We start from the raw sequence: 21,258 nt of genomic DNA, 5'->3' as shown, positions 1-21,258 counted from the left end.
GCTCCTTTCAAGGAAAAATAAACTGGAATGAATTCTGAAATTTACAAACTCAAATTCGAATACATGTGCAGGAGGAATTGCATTAAACTTATAATTACATTAAATATATTGTATCAAAATTATGTGTGCGATCAATAAGCCCTTGTTTCACCATTTAACCAACATCTCTAAACACACACAAGCTTTATGCTTCTTTGCCCTATTTGCCCCGAAATCTGACATTAAGCTGAGCCCCGTGTTCCCTGTATTCTCAGAAGCATTGTGTTCAGTGTGTAGACCAGTGCGTGTAATGTGCTGCATGCACAAAGGACTCTCGCTCTTGCTGCTGGAGTGGACATGAACAATACCTCAAGCCCCATGGGCCACATTACAGATTCGCATAAATGGACGACAGGAGGAGCGCAGGCAGCCTCAGACTAATGGAGAGGAAAACCACAGGGGCGAGTGAGCTGAAAGCTACATCCTGATGTCATCCGGTATTTGGGCAGAATGTCAGAACCTTGAAATGTTCGGAAATCTGTTTTTGAATGCCCAGAAATTAGACCTGTGTGTTCGTTTACCCATGACTAAGACAGAGGTGTCAACTTCTTTACAAACACAACAAACAACCCTCTAAAAGAAAATATAAACTCACATTTATTTCTCAGCATTTTGGTGAAACTTTATTATTTCTGAACTCTTCCGGATTCAAAAATATTACAAGATGAATTTGAAAAAACAAGATGAGCCTTTTTACTGTTTATTTTAAGCAAATTTGATTTGAAATGAAATTCCAGCTGCCATTAGAAGAAGGAACACAGAGCACACGAGTGTTTTACAGTTACATATTATATTATATAAGTTTCTTTAATACTTGGTGGAATAAGAACCAACCCCAAGCATGATAATGTTTCCATAAGTTAGTGATTAATAAACAAAATGCAATATGTGATATAGAGAAGGTCCCAAAATATTTTCCATTCTTCGGGTGCTTCTACGGATGTTAAGTCTCCAGTGCTGCAGCTCATCCTCATAATGAAACATCATCATGCAATAATAATGTCAGCGAGGTATTCCATTAGGATACAGACCAGGGATTCCCCATATCCCTTGTTCTTTAGTGGCTGGATACGCACTGCCACACTTGTCCTAAATGTCCAGCACGTGGTCGAGATATGAGATGTAACAAATCGCGAGTCGCAAGATTTCAATCTTGGACAACTTTTTGTCTGGCGGGAGCGTTGGGAGCAGTTTCCTTAGTTCTGCAAAGGCCACATTGAAGGCTACGACACGGACCCGTTCCCTGGTGGCATGCGCAGATCGATATTTGGCTGTGGCGCGCCTCTTGCGCCTCTTCTCCTCCTTGGAACGCACTTTGGCCTCTCCATCGTGGGTTCCGACCGGCATGGACCCACACTGCGCACCGAGGGAGTCCAGAAGGGTGTCCGTGTGTCCGCAGGGGAGATCAGACTCCTGATGATCACCGCTGAGCATCATATCAAAACCTCTGTTAAAAATAGAATAAAAAAATACTACTAGGCAAATGAAACTGAGGCAATACTGTAATTCTATAAAACATGCACAAATCATGGATGCAAATATGAAAACATTCTATTTTCTTCTGGCTATTCCTCATTAAATGGCAATTAGGAACAAATGCAGGGATATGAGAGACTCCTGCTGCCCTTCAGTGGAGAATCTGTAGTATTGCCACTATAGCGACGCTGTCCGAGGTACTGAAACATCAAGACAAGAAAACAAAGCGAAGCAGCCCTTGTTTGTTTTGCAAAAAACAACTGGTATAATAAGAATAGCACACATTTATGATATATTTCCTGAAGATAATATCTATATGTAGAAGAGTGTGCAAGAGGAACATCGAATTGTTTGTGTTTTTATCTGGTAATGTTTCAACTTTCTTGCAGATTTCGACGAACCAAACAAAAAACAAAAGAAAAAAACGAAAAACGCGCAGAAGACCTTGGAGTAACGACCGTGGAAACAAAAAACAAAGCTGAACTTACCTTGTGCATTCGAGGAGAAGGTTTCATCTCATTCAGCAATATCAAATATTTAAGCTGCAGGTAAAGTTATCTCGCCAGCAGCCTTCATGGTCTCTGACTCTTGATTTACCCGAGTGGAGAAAAATAGCTGAAAACTGGACTTGAAGTGGAGTAAAAATCAGCCCACCTCGTCTTTCCCTTCCACCACACTGTCACTATTGTATGGCTCCATTCAGCAGCAGCATTTTTTGGTCTTCTTCACCCCCCACCTCCCCTATGCTTTCTCGCCTGTCTGTGCGCAGGATTAGACACTCTCGTCTTACTACACGGAGCTCAGAGACGACAAGCAAGACGGATGACGCTGTCTTCTTTCGCTTTTATTAACCAGCAGGTAAAAATAAAACCTGCCTGAGTCCCCGCCCTTTTTTATGAGATTTGTTTTTGCAGACGGTTCATTTGAAAGGTTAAAATCCAGTCCACTAAATTGAAGGTCCACTTGACGAAAACTTCTGCTAGTGACGTCACATCCCCCTGGCTCTTATTAGCAGAAGGTCAAGTGAGCACCTGGGTCTACACAGAAGGAAATCAAAAAGCCGGTGGAATATCTGCTGTAATAGCCTTGACCTGATGCAAGACTGAGTCATATTTGTGAAACTGGAGAATTAGAATGTGACAAGATTGCTGGTAGAAAGCTGTGGATCTGCAAACCAGTGTGCACAACTCTTGCTTTGGACTCAGGAGGGGAAGCATTTTTACTTATACATATGAAAATCTAATTTCATGCAAGCTATGCATACCATGCATTAATATCTATTTTTATATTGAGGATTAGTTTTTGTTTTTTATACCTCGTCTGGTCCAGTGTGCTAGTTGCAGAGCTGCGGCTATGACATTTTGATCTGCTCATTTCTGGAAATGTCAACGCTAATCATTACTAACATAATCACTGAGAGTAAATCACCACTGAGCCTCCACCTCTGTGGTAGTGGAAAATGTTTCCTCAGACGCTGTCAGAAATGGCACAGTAAATGCTCGACTGGATCGTGTGAAGTTATTGAGATGGCCTTGGCATATGGCTAACATCATTACCGTTCTCTCGAAGCTGCTGCATGACCATTTATGTGTTGTCGATTTGAAAACGGCGTGGATATGATGCTCATCACAGGAAAGAAAGAGGCGCACGTTATGACAATGGCTTCCCAAAGTTGCAGTGTTGGCAAACATGTGGCCTTTTCAAAGAGGACTTGACAGACATGATGGCATCCTTTGCATTTCTTTACACCGCTTAGATCTAATGCCTATGTATCATTGACTTTTTCTTTTTCTTTTTTTGCAGGACTGTGAGCACTTTAAACATCTGAATGAATTAATTTACCATCACTGCTGGAACAGTGATGATCAGCTCTGCCTGTATCTGGCTGTAGCTGTAATCTTTCAGCAAGTTTTTATTTATGCTGTGATATCCTATAAAATATAAATGCTGGCCAGTCTGGCCCGCTGGCAAAATCACGCAATCTCTTTTGCCATCATCATGAAAAACCAGTGCACGGATAATTTTTATTGATAATGAATAGTAAGAACATTCACAGTAGAGAAGGCATGCAGCAGCCAGAATAAAAGACCATTTTATGAACAGCGACTGTAATTATCAGTGTAAATACGATTTAATCAATCTAAGATAAAACCATACATAGCCTTGTAATGACTTGCTTCTTGATATTGCAGCCCCAAAAAATGCTTTTCTCACAGATGTCTTGCAGGGTTACATCAGGCTGCCTTTTGCAGATATATACTATATATGCAAATGCTCTGTTTCTGTGCTAGTTTTTCTATTCTTTTTTACTCGTTGACCTTCATTTGTCTTCTTTGACTGCACAGTTTGGCTTAATGTCAGCAGATTCTGGAGATACTCAAACAGTTGCTCAGATCTATCTATCTATCTATCTATCTATCTATCTATCTATCTATCTATCTATCTATCTATCTACACACACATGTACATATAGAACCTGAGTCAACACCACATTATTCAATTCAAGCAGCTGGGTTTAGCTTCTCATCTGTCTCAGTCTGGACACCATCTGTTTAAAGGACACAGACACAAACCTCATATTTACATATCCTTATTCTCATCTGTTCATAACACTCATGCAAACCCGGGCATTATGAAAAATCATTTGCTAAATATTTTGCTTACACACAATAAAATTACAAAAAAACAAAAATCAAACTAAATTTCCTGTTTTTGTCAAAGCTTCTATTTTTACTGTGAAGAAAATATGCCTTAGTACCCCCCCCCTTTCTTTTTATTGTTTTCCAGAACTTTACCTCCATCATCATTTGTCAGCTTCAGGTTTGCAAACGAATGGATATTAAAGTTAGAGTTTGCAGCAAACAGCACAGTAAATGTGAATGAGTTAAAGTAGTTAAGGTTTATTGTGTTCCCTATTCCTTCCCCTCAGCCTGGTTAACATCTGCTGTCATATTTCGTTTCTGCTGATTTGGACTTTGGTGGCATCTAATCAATCAGCTCAGTCCTCATGGTGACAGGGAAGGAAACAAAGAGGGCAACGGAGGAGGGGAACGACAACAGTGAACAAAAACAACAGACAGAGAGAACTCTGATGACTGAAGACAACATCAACCTGTGAGCAAATGTTCCGAATTATTATCAAGCTTTGCTGTAAAATTAAGCTGACATTAAATAATTAGTAAAGTAGAGAGATAATTTTATTCTGTACTTCCAGTTACATAAATATTTACTATGCAATCAGTCTGTCAGCACAACTAAACTACTGTATAGGGAATAAATGTAATATAATCATCCATCCATCCATCTTCATCCGCTTATCCGAGGTCGGGTCGTGGGGGTAGCAGCCTAAGCAAAGAGGTCCAGACCTCCCTCTCCCCAGCCACCTCCTCCAGCTTGTCCGGGGGAATACCAAGGCGTTCCCAGGCCAGCCGAGAGATATAATCTCTCCAGCGTGTCCTGGGTCTGCCCCGGGGCCTCCTCCCGGTGGGACATGCCTGGAACACCTCGCCCAGGAGGCGCCCAGGGGGCATCCTTGCCAGATGCCCGAACCACCTCAGCTGGCTCCTTTCGATGTGGAGCAGCAGCTGCTCTACTCTGAGCCCCTCCCGGATGGCCGAACTTCTCACCCTATCTCTAAGGGAGAGGCCAGCCACCCTTCGGAGGAAGCTCATTTCGCCGCTTGTATCCGCGATCTCGTTCTTTCGGTCACTACCCACAGCTCGTGGCCATAGGTGAGGGTAGGGACGTAGATCGACCGGTAAATTGAGAGCTTCGCTTTTACACTCAGCTCCCTCTTCACCACGACGGACCGGTGCAGCGTCCGCATTACTGCAGCGCAGCCCCAATCCGTCTGTCGATCTCCGGCTCCCTTCTCCCATCACTCGCGAACAAGACCCCGAGATACTTGAACTCCTCCACTTGGGGCAGGAACTCATCCCCGACCCGGAGTGGGCACTCCACCCTTTTCCGGCTGAGAACCATGGCCTCAGATTTGGAGGTGCTGATCCTCATTCCCGCTGCGTTCACACTCGGCTGCGAACCGCTTCCAGTGCGAGCTGGAGGCCCTCACCCGATGAAGCCAACAGAACCACATCATCCGCAAAAATCAGAGATGAGATTCTGAGGCCACCAAAGCGAAAGCCCTCCGCCACTTGGCTGCGCCTAGAAATCCTGTCCATAAAAATTATGAACAGAACCGGAGACAAAGGGCAGCCCTGGCGGAGCCCATCACCCACCGGGAACGAGTCCGACTTATTGCCGGCAATGCGAACCAAGCTCTTGCAACGGTTGTATAGGGATTGAATGGCCCGTAGCAATGGGCCAGACACCCCATACTCCCGCAACACCTCCCACAGGACACCCCGAGGGACACGGTCGAATGCCTTCTCCAGGTCCACAAAACACATGTAGACTGGTTGGGCAAACTCCCATGCACCCTCAAGTATCCTGGAGAGGATAAAGAGCTGGTCCAGTGTTCCGCGACCAGGACGAAAACCGCATTGTTCCTCCTGTATCCGAGGTTCGACTAGCGGACGAACTCTCCTCTCCAGCACCCTGGCATAGACTTTCCCAGGGAGGCTGAGGAGTGTGATCCCCCTGTAGTTGGAACACACCCTCCGGTCCCCCTTCTTAAAGATGGGGACCACCACCCCGGTCTGCCAGTCCACAGGCACTGCCCCTGATCTCCACGCAACATTGCAGAGACGTGTCAACCAAGACAGCCCTACAACGTCCAGCGCCTTCAGGAACTCGGGGCGGACCTCATCAACACCAGGGGCTCTGCCACCAAGGAGTTGTTTAACTGCCTCAGTGACCTCGCCCCCGGAAATTGGCGGGTCATACCCCTCATCCCCAGACTCTGCTTCCTCCTCGGAAGACGTGTCAGTGGGATTAAGGAGGTCCTCGAAGTATTCCTTCCACCGCCCGACAATTTTCTCAGTCGACGTCAACAGCGCTCCGCCAGCACTATACACAGCGCAGGTAGAGCACCGCTTTCCCCTCCTGAGACGCCTGACGGTTTGCCAGAATCTCTTCGAGGCAGTCCGAAAGTCTTTTTCCATGGCCTCTCCGAACTCCTCCCACACCCGAGTTTTTGCTTCAGCCACTGCCCGAGCCGCATTCCGCTTGGCCTGTCGATACCTGTCGGCTGCCTCCGGAGTCCCACAGGCTAACCAAGCCCGATAGGCCTCCTTCTTCAGCCTGGTGGCTCCCTTCACCTCTGGTGTCCACCATTTGGTTCGGGGATTACCACCACGGCAGGCACCAACCACCTTGCGGCCGCAGCTCAATGCAGCAGCTTCGGCAATGGAGACGCTGAACATGGTCCATTCGGACTCAATGTCCCCAGTCTCCCTCGGAATGCTGTTGAAGCTCTGCCGGAGGTGTGCGTTGAAGATCTCGCGGACTGGGGCCTCTGCTAGACGTTCCCAGCACACCCTCACTACGCGTTTAGGTGCACCAGGTCTGTCCAGCGTCCTCCCCCGCCACCTGATCCAACTCATATATATAATATATATATATATATATTAATATATATATATATATATATATATATATATATATATAATATATATGATATTATATATATATATATATATATGCTGTGTAATAATTAATACAGAGAAGGTTCAATAGAAAAGATGAGCTAATTATTTGTCATTTATTAGTTTATTTGGGGTTCAACACAGGGTCAAAAATAATGTATTAACAAGTTTTCTACTGTCACACAGAAGTGTACAACATGTTAGAGATAGAGGGAGACATTAACCATAGAGAACTTTTTCATGCTTGTGCTAAAACATCAAACAAATATCCGGGAGGTTTGTGTGTCATCCACTCGACAGAGAACACAGGGCAGTGTTTCCCTGCTAGACACTGCCACAGTTCAGTGAACATCTCTTCATGGTGTTGCCTTCAGGGGCTTTGAATTTGAAAAAAATCTATTTGCTTGACAAACATGTAATAAGTGACTTATTATCCAGATAAAAAAAAAGTACTGAGGGAGGATCAGGAAGGGGCTGGGCGAGCGCGCTGGCACGCACACACTGACTAATGTAGAGAGAGAGCAGAGATGTGCCTTTTAAAAAATGCATCACTTTACAAAGGCACAAAATGTGAAAATATAGATTAAAAATGGCAAATGGCAATATGTACTTGTGAAGAAACTGCATACATACCAGAATCTTGCACTGTTACTAACTCTGTGTTTCTCAGTATGACTCCTTAAAAAGGAATTTTAGGGTTTAAAGTTTCAGAGCCAGTGTAATATTGCTCCAGGACATCCCCATGGATCTTTTCCTAAAGGCTGATGCAGCAAACCCATTTGTTTCACTGCCAGGCAGCAGTGCTGAGGTGGTGCCAAAAGTCTCCCAGTAAATCCTGGACTTGTGTTTACTTCTGGTCATTGCAGTGATTAAGCCAGTGACATTAATCTGTGAAAGGTTGCAGTATGCATGCTTCACAATGACTCTGTTCTGTCAGTAGCAACAAATCATGACTCACCATCTGGATGCCCATTACTCACTGTTGATTTTTACAGTTTGTGATTAAACCATAAACTGCATCAAATCAATGTGTTGGGTCCAAGAGAATCAAATAATGTCGCCATCTAGTGGTAAGTCAGAAGTACTCAATAGGAAAAGTGGAGAATGGATAATTATTTGTGTTATTCAAATATTTGTAATTCATATTAAATATATTCAGCAAACGCTTTATATGAAGTATTACCTAAACATGATCCAACAAAACAGTTTTTGAAGGACTGATATCACAAGTCAGGATGGCCGAGCGGTCTAAGGCGCTGCGTTCAGGTCGCAGTCTCCCCTGGAGGCGTGGGTTCGAATCCCACTTCTGACATCATCTGTTTTGTGTAAAACTGAACAATTTCCAATATGACATCTGCGACCGAGGCTTTGAACTATGAAAAGTTTATAAATCGTCATATCGGGGTCCTGGTTGATGTCATATTGTTCAAAATGAATCCACTAGAGGGCACATCTGGCTCTTTTCACTCTGTGCATCCAGTAAAGTGCCATAGAAGTCTCAGCGAATAAAGGAAGATTTAAAAAAGAAAATCAAGCTGTTGCTTTTTAAATGAACTCTTCAGACTAAGCTCAGTGCCTCATGCAGTGAACCATGAACTGCTTCTTGTTTTAAAATCACAGTTTTTAGAGTGATCGAGTTGCTTGTTATTATTTATCAGTGATGTCAGCGGAAAATAGAATGAATTATTTAGTGAAAACATATCGTATGTATGTCTAGGTAAAAGGTTTCAACACCTCTTACTTCTCAAGCACATACGATTTCCAGTCCAACTTTAAAGGGAAAAGGGTTAATATTAATAAATGAATTAATTTTATATTTTCATTATAACTTTTTAAAATTTTTACATCTTTAGTTGTGACTCCATAGCTGCTGTTACAAAACTTCTCGAATTTTTGGTGGAAACGTGTGGATCTGGTTCCAGATTGGGCATAAGCACCAAATATATTCCCAATAACATTTATTAAGCTATTTATTTACATCTATCTATTCTTTTTTTAATCAATATTTTAATACTGCTATATATCTTTAATTTGGATGTAAGTATTTGTTTTTACTTTAGAGAAATAGTAATACAACTGCAAGACTTTGAATTGTCCACACGATGGCACTGCAACTCACCTTTTTCTATTAATACCCATATAGATAAGATTGATATGTAATTATGTTTGCTTCTTTTAATGCCCATAATTTACATGACCGCAGGCTAAACTACAATCTAACGATGGTTTCATCTGTGTGTAACTATGTGTTTTGAAGCCCCACTGCAACATGTGATCAACCACGAAAACCCACTCCTGGTAATTGTGCAACTGTAGATTGAGAGGATCACTCAGCCACTGGACTCACGTAAGCACAGAAGAGCACACAATGCTGCAACAAAACAGCCTGGGATCGAGTAGCTGGATGTATCGCTGTAAAAACATACCCCCCAGCAAAACACACGATCCCTGTCTGTTACAACAAATGTACAAAGGGAGGGAATGCTATGACAAGCTCAGTAAGAAGCACAGTCAAGAGCAGCACACTAGAGTGAAGTTTAAGAAACAGAAGAGCCACAGAGATGACATAAAACGTCTCATAAACACTAAAATGCTCCGCAGTTTTCCAAAAATCTAAGAACTGCTTTGACAAATGTCTGCCAGTCATTAAAGATGAAGTCAGGCTCAATAAACTAGAAAAAAAAGACAGACCACAGAATGAAACATAGCTGACAGTGCTTAGGCTATACTGTATGTCTCATTCAAGTGGCATGCTGCTATGCGTTAATATGCAGCAGTTGCTGGTTACCCACCTCCTCCTCACAGTGGCTGGGATAGAGAGACTTAGGACAGCCTTTGGTCCCAGATGTATGCCAGCTCACGTCTGCCTTTGATGCCTTGTGCTGGCTCTAATTTTTCTTTTCTTTTCTTTTTTACAGGGCAACTTCCATGAGTGGGCTTCACCTCCGGCAACTGTTTCCTTGCAGAAAGCTAATGCAAAGGAAAACAGTGCTGGAGACCAGTAACAGTAGAGTGAGAGGATCACTCAGCCACATCTGTTTCATGTGGCTTGAAGACTTCAGGAGTGGCACACCATACTGAAAAACCCCAAAGACAAAGAAAGAAGCACACACGCTCAAACATCTACAGTTGCTGCACAATAGACCACACATGCAGAAACGCAGACAAACATGGGCTCTGTCTCTCTCAGGATTGGCCCAAATGGGAAAAAACTCACATTGTCTTGAAGCAGAAGAAATACTTGGATTTTTTAAGTTTAAAATAGGCTAAATCTCCAACTTACTTTCAGTGAATCCACATAAAAGTGCTACCCATTCTCAGTAACAGATATATGGAAATAAGAGGCATGAGAATTAATCCTCCAGTGGCAGCTGGCTGATTGATGACCTCGATTGCTAACTGAGAGCACCTTAGTGTGGCAGAGCTAGATGGGCATAGACAAACAGCTTGTTAGGCTTCACACTAGCCTGAGCAGCTTGCACACATTAGTAAGCCATCATTCATAGCTGACACTTTGCCTCAGAAAAAGGAATTTTCTTTGTCTAGTTTTTGCTGGTAATTGTGGAAAGTTTTGCTTCTGATTAGACTTAATCTAATCTAAATATTTCTTTTCTTGGCAGCTTGGAAAGCCTTGACTGTGTATGCTCACTAGCTTATTCAGCGCTGCTGCCAAAGATGCTGCTGTGGAGGTTTTAACAGTTAGGAGCTGCACAGCAGATGTAACAGAGCTGGCATGGCATGACGTTTGAAGTCACTGCTTTTGCTGTGGACATCAGCAACTTTTCCTGCAACTTCGGGTTGCAGGAAAAGTAAAGAATCACAAACACGTCTGTTATACAGGGAAAACCTGCATAACTGGTATGGGAGGAAGGGAAACCAACATGAAAGGGCAGGATTAATTCACAGAGGAAGAGCTTTATTATTTTTCAGGTAGAGCCTGAGTGCCTGAGAGCATTTGTGTTGCCCTGTAAACACATATTAAACCTAGTTGTAAACGTTTTTTATTAAATCCTCAGTTACTCATTCAGTGTTCTTGCAATCATGAAAAACTGGATGGATCAGGCGCTTACACTACTTAAAAGAATCAAATACCATGGGAGCTTTCACAGTAAGGGCTCATAAGAGATTTTTTAAAATACTGTCTGGTTATGTGGAATATTTCCCCCCACTGAATCTGTTTACTACTTATACAGAACAAGAAAGCCATTAGGTCTTTAACCTCTGGGAGTTCTGAGTAAGGGTTTAGTGAAGATGGCATTAAAAGAGACTAAAAGTCACACTGTACACACTGCCAGTGTGTTTCACTACAGATAAAAAGGCATTAAACAGGCAGATAATGGTGGACATGATTTACTACATCCTGCACAACTGTGGCACCCAGGTGCTCAGATTTTCTGGGATCCAGCTCATGTTTCTTCCGAGCCCCGCAACGCTATGCAAAAGGGCTTGCGTGCATGACTGCAAACCTTCCAGGGAAAAGAGGCACTCTTCTTTTACTCCCTTGGACTCCTTTGATTAGGAAAAGGATTTCCAGCTGAGGCTCGAGGTCCTTGAGAAACACGATAGCAAAGAGTTTAGACTGACAGTGGAGATCCACCTGCGCAAAAGCTACTAACAGTGTTTGTTTAGTTAATGGCAAATTAAAGCTGCTTCTATTCTGAATTTATAACTGAGTAGAACATTTTATTTTCCTGTTAGACTTCCTAGATGGTAAATATTGTCATTAAGACCTAGAATGTCTACAGCTTGTCTTGTGTTTGGTATATGAGATATAGCCAGGATATCGTAAAAACATCTGTATGATGTAAAATATCATTGGCCAAGTAGAAAATTCTTAAAATTCAGCAAATGTGTTTATATAGTTTGTAATTTCAGCTGCTTTTTTAATGTAAAAAATAGGTTGCAGTATATTTATCAGAGAAAAATCAGACAGCAGATGAAAACTGACTTTATGAAGTAATCCTATTTCCCTTTTACTGGTAAGCCCACTCCCATTTACGCTGCTCATGTGGTGAAGCTTGCGCTTTGTCTCGTTCTGGCGTTTTTGTGTAAAGCTTCGACTCGTGTGTTTGGGTGACCTGACTGAATGTTGTTTTGAACAAATCAGTCGTCTTGCATGCCATCTGGGTGAAGCTACGGTGCAGTTTGTAAACAAGCGCTCTGGTGAGTTAAGGGTCCGCTTCCATGCAGGAGCGAGGTCTGCGAAGACGCATGAGTGGCTGAGGCCTTTTCCCAGAGAAACAGCTTTTGTTTGGGTATGGAGGAAATGAGATGGGGAGGGGAGTGGAGGGGGGGGGTGGGGGAGCACACTTAAGGAAATGGCCTTGCACTCAGATGTGCAGACCACAGCCTGTCACATGTAGGGACTGGATGGTGTGCATATTTCACAGCTTAGGTTTCACAAGGTCACTGCGTGTTTGTTTGTCTTAGTCGGGTCCAGCCTCATAATCACCTGTCTTCATAGCAAGAACATTTTCAGATCATATCCTTTTTTTTGTTCTAAAATGACAAAATAGAAAAAAAAAACTGTTGAGGTAATTACTAAAGACGTCATGCAGGTCAGTGGAAGTTTATCAGCTAACGTGTTTTAGCACATAACATATGTAACTCATTATGGCCTAATAATGAAAAAATATGGCAATCTTCCATGTAAGCAAATCTACACAGCAAACTCTCAATGCCATGAGAAGATTCTGAGGAGCACTTTTTCTGATGACGTCATCGTCCCAGACACAAAACTATATAGTGCTGGAGTCTGAAGTGTTTATGTATGTTAGGGCTGTGCCATGCTCTGTGATCTGGTGTCCATCCTGCTCTCCCATTGTCCATATCAGTTCTCCCACCCTGTCTGCATTGAAGGCCATTTTTGGCTGGTTCAATGGCAGGAAGTGGGCACCATCTTATACCAGTGATTGAAAAGTCTCCGGAAAAACAGTGCTGGAAGTCCAAATGCAGATATTCATTCAGTCATAAATAACAATCTAATGTTGTGACCTGAAGGTAGATCTGGTGGACGCAACATTTCCCAGGCCCTCTTTATGTGGAGTATATGGAATATATATATTTTTTAATTGTACAAAAGCAAAAGAGTAAAAAGCACCATGTGCAGTCTGATGTTATAAGTTTTCTTTTCTCATCCGTGAGTTCCTGGAATTTTCATTTGCTGCCTTGCAAAAACTTACACATGTAAAACAGAGGAAATAACACATTAATTAAGAGGCATTAAAGGAGCAAGTTCCTTTTTTTGTTTAAAGCAGAGGAAGACTCTAGTGAGATGTTCCATCTTGTTTCCAGACCTAATCAAATGAGCCGAGGTTTCTTTTTTTTTTCCTGTAGCCTTCTTTACAATTCAACTTATTTCTACAGCCTAAAGAAAGTCTGTAGATTTAAGACACTTCTTCATTAGCTTTACTTTTTAGACCCAGAAGCTACATAAAATTCTATTTGCAATCCATGACTGGGTACTCATCTAGTGTCATTTTTAAACATACATGGTTTGTGCTCTGCTGTAGCCAGATGTCATATAAAAACTCACAAATGTTTCCAGGAGGTGAGAACAAGCCACACAAACTTCACCCGGTACAAAGGACAACTGCAGAGCTACTTTTTCTTTACTCTTGTTTTTAGGTTTTTGTTTTGATTTACTTTAGGCACAAAAATCTTTTGATTAGGTTTAAGAAAGGATCACGGATTGGGTTAAAATATATGCTTTGACAATGTTAACTGCATGTTAGAACGTAAACTTCTTCCAACTGTAACAAGGTTCTCTCTCATTTTCATTGTAAGTGGCACTGTCAGTGAAGACACCGGCTGAGACCTTTGGCTGGAGTTTCACAGAATCTTTTTCAGACTCTGAAGGACTCACGCCTAAGTAATAAGTAGTACACAAAAGAAGTTCTTCTGAATGTGTTTATTTCAACTGCACACTTCAAGAAATGTGTTTCTCAAAAAGTTAAAAGGTAAATATGAAGAATTTACAGTGTAAAGTAAACACTTTCTTCTACTCTAAATCTCCGAGTAAATCTCTGTGAGCCAGATATGACTGTTTGTTCTTTGTTAACTTTTGGGAGTTTTGATTAGGTCATAAATCGGTGCTTGTGTTTGCACCAGATGTCACGGGGTTAACAACAGGCCAGCCTTTAAATATGATGACTCACAACAGAGTGGGAGAGAGAGAGATGGTAAAACGCTGAAGAAATACGAAGCAACTTATATATATCATCCATCCTTTCAATCTTTCGAGGGTTACATTAAAATCCAATCGGTTATTCCTTGACAAAGAAAAATGCAGCTTGTCGAACTTTGCTTGCGTGTGAGAGACTGAATCCATGTGTGCTTGTACACGAAGAAAAGCGAGGCGCGCTTCAGACCACTTCTATTAAGATTGGCAGCAGGAAAGGTCTGTAATGAAGAACTACCGGCGTTAACTTTTATGCTTTGACTTTCAGCTGCCCCCTTTACCTTCCCATCACAGAGTGCCCATTGTATGTTCCCCATCATTATGGAACTGAGGTATTTACTCTGACATCTGAGTACAATCCCTGGTCCAAAAGCCACACCAATCAGGCTAGCCTTTTAAACCACGTTTTTCTTGCAGCATGTAGATAATGTTGTTAAAAATGACAAATTCAGATCCTGTGAATAAAAAAATGTAAATCTCTCAGTTCCAAAAGCAATATCACAGCCTGTATGAAAAGAGTCCATTACAACAGCTGTGGAGGAAGAGGACCAAAACACTCTATTCAAAGGCCTAAAAAGGAGGGAAAAAACACGGGTGAAAAAATAATAACAAAAACACCACCGCCTTCCTCTTTTCATGAACTTCTGCAGGATGTGTCTTTCATCCCTTGCTCACTTTAGCCTCATCCTTTGTGTTAGTCTTCCTCTCACCTATGTTAAAACTCACAGGAAACTTTTACCACAATGGGAAATTTAACACATTTTTTACAAATGAGTGATCTGAATGTTCATCGGAGATGTTTTTCTCTGGGGATTTAACCATAGATTACCACATATAAACAGTCCCACAAATTAGGCTCCTGACAGGCATTTTTACTCGGGTCAGCTGGCATTGATAGGGCCCAGGCGAGCCTGCACTTTGCAACTCTGTAACTCTCACACGGAAGGCCTGCCATCATGTGTTTTGATGAATGGACATGAGGCTATTGGCTACAATTCAGACTCTGATGTATAGGGTGCCTGGTACTGAGAGGCTGACGTGAGGCAGCAAAGCTGTTTTGTATTTACAAGCCAAGGTTGAGTGTGGCTGGGAGGTTCTTGGAGGCTTTTGGTGGTTTGGAGTGTCAGAGTGACAGGGTTAAGGCTCCAGTCAGCCATTACGCTCCCTCTTTAAATGCGTTTCTGTATTCTAATGAGAAGCAGATCTCTCTTGGAGCATCTTCACCTCAAACTGCAGGGTGATGATAAAAACAGACATACGATGAACACAGCACACCCTATTCCTCATTTCTGTTTGGTCCTTTGCACTGATGTTCAGTTTTGTTTCTATTTGACTTGTTTTCTCTCTTTTTTTACTCCCTGGGATCATTCTGTCTCTGTTAAACATCAATAAAAGCAATGAAAGACTGGAAATGGCCTCATATGTTTTTGTCTGAGAGCAAAAGCTGAAACTGGGCTCCGGCTTAGAAATGAGACTATGAGGAAAGGCTAGATGAATGAGGGTGCTAATGCTAGTGCCCCTCTCTAGCAGCCCAAGGCACAGAGGGTTGGACTCCAGATGAGGCCTGCGTTGCCACATCCTGGCCGTAATCCCCCTGCAGTGCCATGTTCACTTGTGTGCATGAAATCTGTGGGGAGACCAGGAATGGGAACCACCTGGGAGAGAGACAAATGGCTTGAGGTAATTTTCCATCGTATGTTGCTCTTGTGATTTTAATCGATCACTCAGTTTTTTTTTTCTTTAAAGGACATGATATTTATACTTTACCACCATGTAGATCTTTTTTTTCCTTTTTTCCCTCCATTTAACCGAGTCAGACTTCGTTCTGCTAGCATGTTTACCTACATTATTTATTCCATCATCATGTTTGAGTGCTTTGGAGTCGTGTTTATATCCAGTAAAACCCACACTGTTTGGTCTTCTCTCAGTGCCTCACGCTCACATAAAACCTAACATGTACTATGTTTGCATTGGAAATGTCGCTTTGTGTAGGTCACCTCGGCCTGTTGATGCAACGTAAAAGTTTGAAACTTGTTATAACACTGTGAACTTGATCCCAGGGACCGTACGTCAGCACCAAGGCTTTCATGTACAACCATAAGCTGGCAAAGACACCTATAAGTATTGAAATATGGCTGCAGGCTTCTCCAAAACAACACCGCATTCCAGAAATCCTGATGGTCCATTTTTCATCTAATGTTACAGGACAATAGGGGTGAAAGTTACCTACAATTTCTGTGAACTTTGTCAGCCGGATCGAAAGGCAATGTGTTGCATTGCACATGTCAGGATTGTCAGGATAGGATTACCAGATTAGCTGTAAACCCTGGGGTACAAAAAGAGAGGGACACCTTCTCCTGCAGCTTGTGGAGAGATTCTGTCATTCACTAATCCATACTGGACGTTCAGTGTCCCCTGGGGCTAGACTTTTCTTCACCTATTACCTATCTCCTGCATGATCTCAGTGACCTGGCTCATAGTAATGAACATGAGCAGTTTGCTGTGTGTGTGTAAAGGAAAGAAAAAGAGTGTGGGGTGTGTAAACGGCTTGGGGAAAGCAGAATTTGCTTTTTGTTTGAATTACCAGTGCGTGCAGAGATGATGGACAAAGTCAATGGAGTATATGAGCCGCAGCCGGTCATGGCCAACGACTTAGCATGAAGGCACTGACAGATTCAGTGAGGTAAGGGAATGTAGAGCAAAAAGAAAGCTCTTCCAGAGAGCCAGAGGAAAACAATGGGAACAAGTTAAGACTTCAAAGTGACTGCTCTGGTCTCTAATATTAAAAAAAAAAGGATCAGTTTACTGTCCTGGAAGTGATCAATCCACAGAGAATTATCTTTACAGTTCTGTTTAGGGTTTTTAAGTTTTGTACCATCTTTAAACTGATCCCTCACAAGTATGCTGCTTTGTTTCACTCTTATTGTTCTCTTCAGAGCCATTTTCCTCACAGGAGGAAGCGTTTTTTTCAGCAAAAAAGCTCTGAAAACCCCTCACTGTTTGCTCAGAACACAGATATAGTAACTTACCAGTGAACATAATGGATCTTTTGGCAGCTTAAGACCTATTTCCCCTAAGAGCAAAAAGGAGAGTGAATACATTAACCAGATGGCCAGGATTAAAAAAAAAAGCTTACATAATCAATTGTTTCAGGCAATTTTAGGAATATTTTTGCATAAATGTTCAGCACAGAGACTTTTGACATTTTCCTTTTTTTTGGACATCTGAGCAGGTCTCAGGTTTCACCTACATTCATGGAGCTGTTGTAAGGTATGCTCGGTCAGTGTGAGGAATGCCTTGATTGCCACATTTCCTGACAGAGACGCACTGTCTCTGCCAGACGCGCACCTGCACGAACAGATCCCGAAAGATCACCTCATCAGAAGCTCCGGTAAAAATATATTATTTTGGCAGAGACAGGTTGCAAAAACCCAAGACAAAGTCCAGCTTAATAAATAACTTCCAATCTTTTGTCCTTTTGAATAGCTTTGTAAGGTTCAGTGGTCACCCCTCCCTCATGTTCATGCACTCCCTGACAAGCTCCATCCTTGTGCGAGCTGCTTTCAGCTTCACTCACGCAGGTCCTTCTCGGCTTGAAAGATAAATGTAAATGAATAAGTAATTAAGTGAAAAATGAGTGAGGTTGGAGCAGTGGATAAGCTGGAATGTGCGGGTGTAGAGAAGTACACGGGGGAGCCTCTGAGCAGGAGGGGAGGTCGACTGTAACAATGTGGTGGGGAGAAAGTTTGAGAGGTACCCTTTGAATGGACATTTGCAAGAAAAAGAATGTGTCGGTCAAACCCGCCACCGTGAAGCAGGGCTAGACAATGCAAACAGCCGTCATTTGCAATAACTGATGCAGTCTTTCTCCGTTTTGTTCCTACTCACTGTTTTCCCTCTTCAGCATCCCTATCCTTTTCAATCCACTTATCTCCTGACAGTTTATCCTGCTTCATCTTGATTTAATTGGGCAAATATCTCTCAAAAACTGTGCTTGAATGATTAAAAACAGTAAGCCTTTATCAAAACAGATAACTCAGGATGTCTCTATTTAAGACTGTGCAAATGAAGAGTCAAATGCTGCATCTCAGGAATTTTGGCAAAGACAAGCAGATTTTACTTAACCTTGTTCCCTTAGTGAACAAACCTGTCTAAAAGAGTTTTATAGTCTGTATAGCATGAAAAGAAAAGATTAATCGTGGACTCTACGTGTAGCCTGGTACGTGCTAGGTGTGGGATTAGTGAATCAGACGTGGAATAACACAAGCATTAAAGCTGAGTTAAGTAATACTTGACCACTTAAGGGCAGTGGAAAAAATACACATCACTTATAAACTAACAACTACTGTGTCAGTGTATTATTTAAAATATGGCTCCTATTTACTTACTTTAGAGATCCAGAATATTAACCACACATCTTTTTAGATACAGTTTCTCTTAGTTTACCAGGTTTTCTGGACTTGATGACCAAAACTTTATGCTTTCTTCTCAACCGAATGAACTTCTGAAGGAAATTCTCTCAGATGTTTTCTCTCTCTTTCTCTCTCTCGCGACATATATATGCAGTAAACATCACGGCAGCAGCTAAAATGAACCGCATGAAGACGTGAGCTGAAGATGTTTTTAAGTAAATAAAGTCAAAATGTCTCTAATGTTATCTAAGTGAATTCTTTACTCATTACACCTTTATTAAGGATGTTTTTGTGGCAGAAAACATGTTGAAAGCAGAAAGTACACAACACACACTCTCACACACACCCAGCCACCCCTGCTGTTCCCACTCTGGCTTCCCTGTGAATGAGGACAGCAGAACAGAGGTTGGCAGCAGTCTGCGGGGCTACGGATGCTTATCAGAAAGGCTTACAAATCCCCCCCTGATGCTCCTGATATGGAGGACAATGGGTATGCGTGCGTAGTGGGAACTCTCTTTAAAGCCTTATTGAAACTGACTTCACTACTTTGCTCTTTAATGAGGTCAGAGTAGCCTGCTGGCTGTATTTCATTGCTCTATACAAGGCATGCAGTCATAATAAACTTTAGCCCAATTGGTGACCCAAGCAGGTCAACAATATCATTTTCAGAAAGAAAGGCTGGACACTCTGTACCTGGTTAAGTCAATACTTCCCTCATTAAACACAACATCAAAGACATTACTTCCCTCTGCAGAGGCTCATGAGCCCGATCAAAGTATATTATTATGATTTGACAAAGCAAATATCCTTTTGCAGTGGACTCCTTAAATAAATCCCACAGTTTCTGACTCTCTTTGTGGTCCCGTCTTTGTATTGAACTTGGGGTTAATTGCTTGCTTGGGGTGGCAAAAGCAGCTGCGAGGCCACCAGAGTTGCAGGTGAGCAGAAGCCTTCGACAAACACACAAACCTCCCACGCTGCTTTGTGGCGCTTTCAAAGAACATTCTTGAAATGAGACAGCGTAAGAGTCAAATAAGAGGATAAAGACTGAAGTGAAACTGAAGAAAACTTTTAAAACGAGCATTGCATTTCATGAATTCTTTAAGAAAAAAAAAAAAGACAACACCCGCAACACCCCTTTGCATCATGATTTGGTCGGATTGTTCAAAATGAACCTGAAACACAGCAAACATTAGACAAAAATGTAACTGTCATTATTCAGAGGATGTTTTCAGTTATCTTTCTGGGGCTGAATGTTGGGTTTAACCCATGTCTTGGTTTTGGGTGGGAGCCAAAAACAGTAAATGTGATTTACTGAATGTCTGCAACTGGTTTCATATTTAGTTGACTAGGGCGGGTGCGGCAGGGAGTTGCCCTCGTATGAATATGTCTGCTGAATATAATGATTTTATCCTCAGTACTGGGATGTACTTGTTGTAATTATTTTATACATAAAAAACAGTGGAATTTATTTTGCTGTCTGAATTAGTGTAAAATTGGAGTTTTGAAATAATAGCAAATATGTTTTCATCATTTTTCCGATCATATCATCATGTTTGAATGATTTCTACCAGTTTTCTTTCCATCAGAGACCATTCTTTGTACCAACACAGTCTCACTGCAGTTTGTGAAATTGCTACTAAGACAAGTGAAGGGCTCTTATTTTGAAAGAATTATTAAGTCTACTGTGGGAAGTTGGAAAGTTGGCATAACTCATGGGACTTTAACCCAGGACACTGGGGTTCAAATAGCTTATGATACCATTGTTTTTAGACTTCCTCTGTTACTTTGCCTTCACACCGCCAACAACCATTATCTTCGTCTCGTTCTTGGGAGCGTGATATCTCTTCTGTCTCTTGAAAGAATTTTTTCAACTTTTGGAACAAATGTTCCCTTTGACTCAAAGAGGAGCAAGTCACACGACACTGTGACCTCAGAAACATATTTTTGGTCATAGTTCAAGAATAATAATGACATAATTTCACACCAGTGAAAACTCAAATTGCTGTATGTGAAACTGTCCTGAAAGAAAAAAGATTCTGGCCATTATCCAACATCATAGCTTATGAGCAGAAGGCGATAGTATGACCATAGTTCACGTTTAAATACCGAATTGAAGACACTGATCTGTGGTGTCCTCCAAAGTCCACACTTAAATATTTCAGTACACCTGGCTGATAGAAACATACAAGCTACTTGGTTGAGTTTATCATTGTTTGAGTTAAAAGTATTAGAAAAACCTGTTTGGCAGAAAGCCTTGAAGACAAACTTGTTCCATGTGTCTGTAGGCCTCTGCTGCTGGGAGACCTCCCTAATGCACTGATCACTGCTTCTCTCTTGCACTCTTAGTGCACTTGTATGCTCCTTTGAGGCTATATATAAATATATATTTATTTATTCTTTATTCATTGGACAGTGGGGATATTACATATTCATAAACTTACCGTATTACCAGTACCAGTACTACAAAGTATTTTTTCTAATGGTTTCTTTAAAAATAACATCCTTTGGGTATTATTTAACAGGAACAAAGGGTGTGTGTGTGTGTGTGTGTGTGTGTGTGTGTGTGTGTGTGTGTGTGTGTGTGTGTGTGTGTGTGTGTGTGTGT

The 21,258-nt window shown here is 41.9% G+C and overlaps 1 protein-coding gene and 1 non-coding gene across 2 annotated transcripts; one reads left to right on the top strand and one right to left on the bottom strand.

Annotated features, from left to right (window-relative positions):
• Positions 1 to 650: 650 nt before the first annotated feature.
• Positions 651 to 2,346, bottom strand: LOC102304641 (helix-loop-helix protein 1). The gene is made up of 2 exons (XM_042220380.1): positions 2,004 to 2,346; positions 651 to 1,486 (listed from the first exon to the last, which is right to left on the bottom strand). The coding sequence occupies exon 2, from the start codon at positions 1,474 to 1,476 to the stop codon at positions 1,129 to 1,131; it is 348 nt and encodes a 115-aa protein (XP_042076314.1). The 5' UTR covers positions 1,477 to 1,486; positions 2,004 to 2,346; the 3' UTR covers positions 651 to 1,128.
• A 5,941-nt stretch (positions 2,347 to 8,287) lies between these two features.
• trnal-cag lies at positions 8,288 to 8,370 on the top strand. The gene has a single exon. It is a non-coding gene; the product is annotated as a tRNA-Leu (tRNA).
• Positions 8,371 to 21,258: the final 12,888 nt, after the last annotated feature.

This window comes from Haplochromis burtoni, unplaced genomic scaffold (assembly GCF_018398535.1).
Source record: "Haplochromis burtoni strain Fernald_Lab_line unplaced genomic scaffold, NCSU_Asbu1 Contig_48, whole genome shotgun sequence".
NCBI lineage: Eukaryota > Metazoa > Chordata > Actinopteri > Cichliformes > Cichlidae > Haplochromis > Haplochromis burtoni.
Note: the sequence above shows the minus strand (reverse complement) of the source record. Positions and strands in the feature narration are given on the sequence as shown.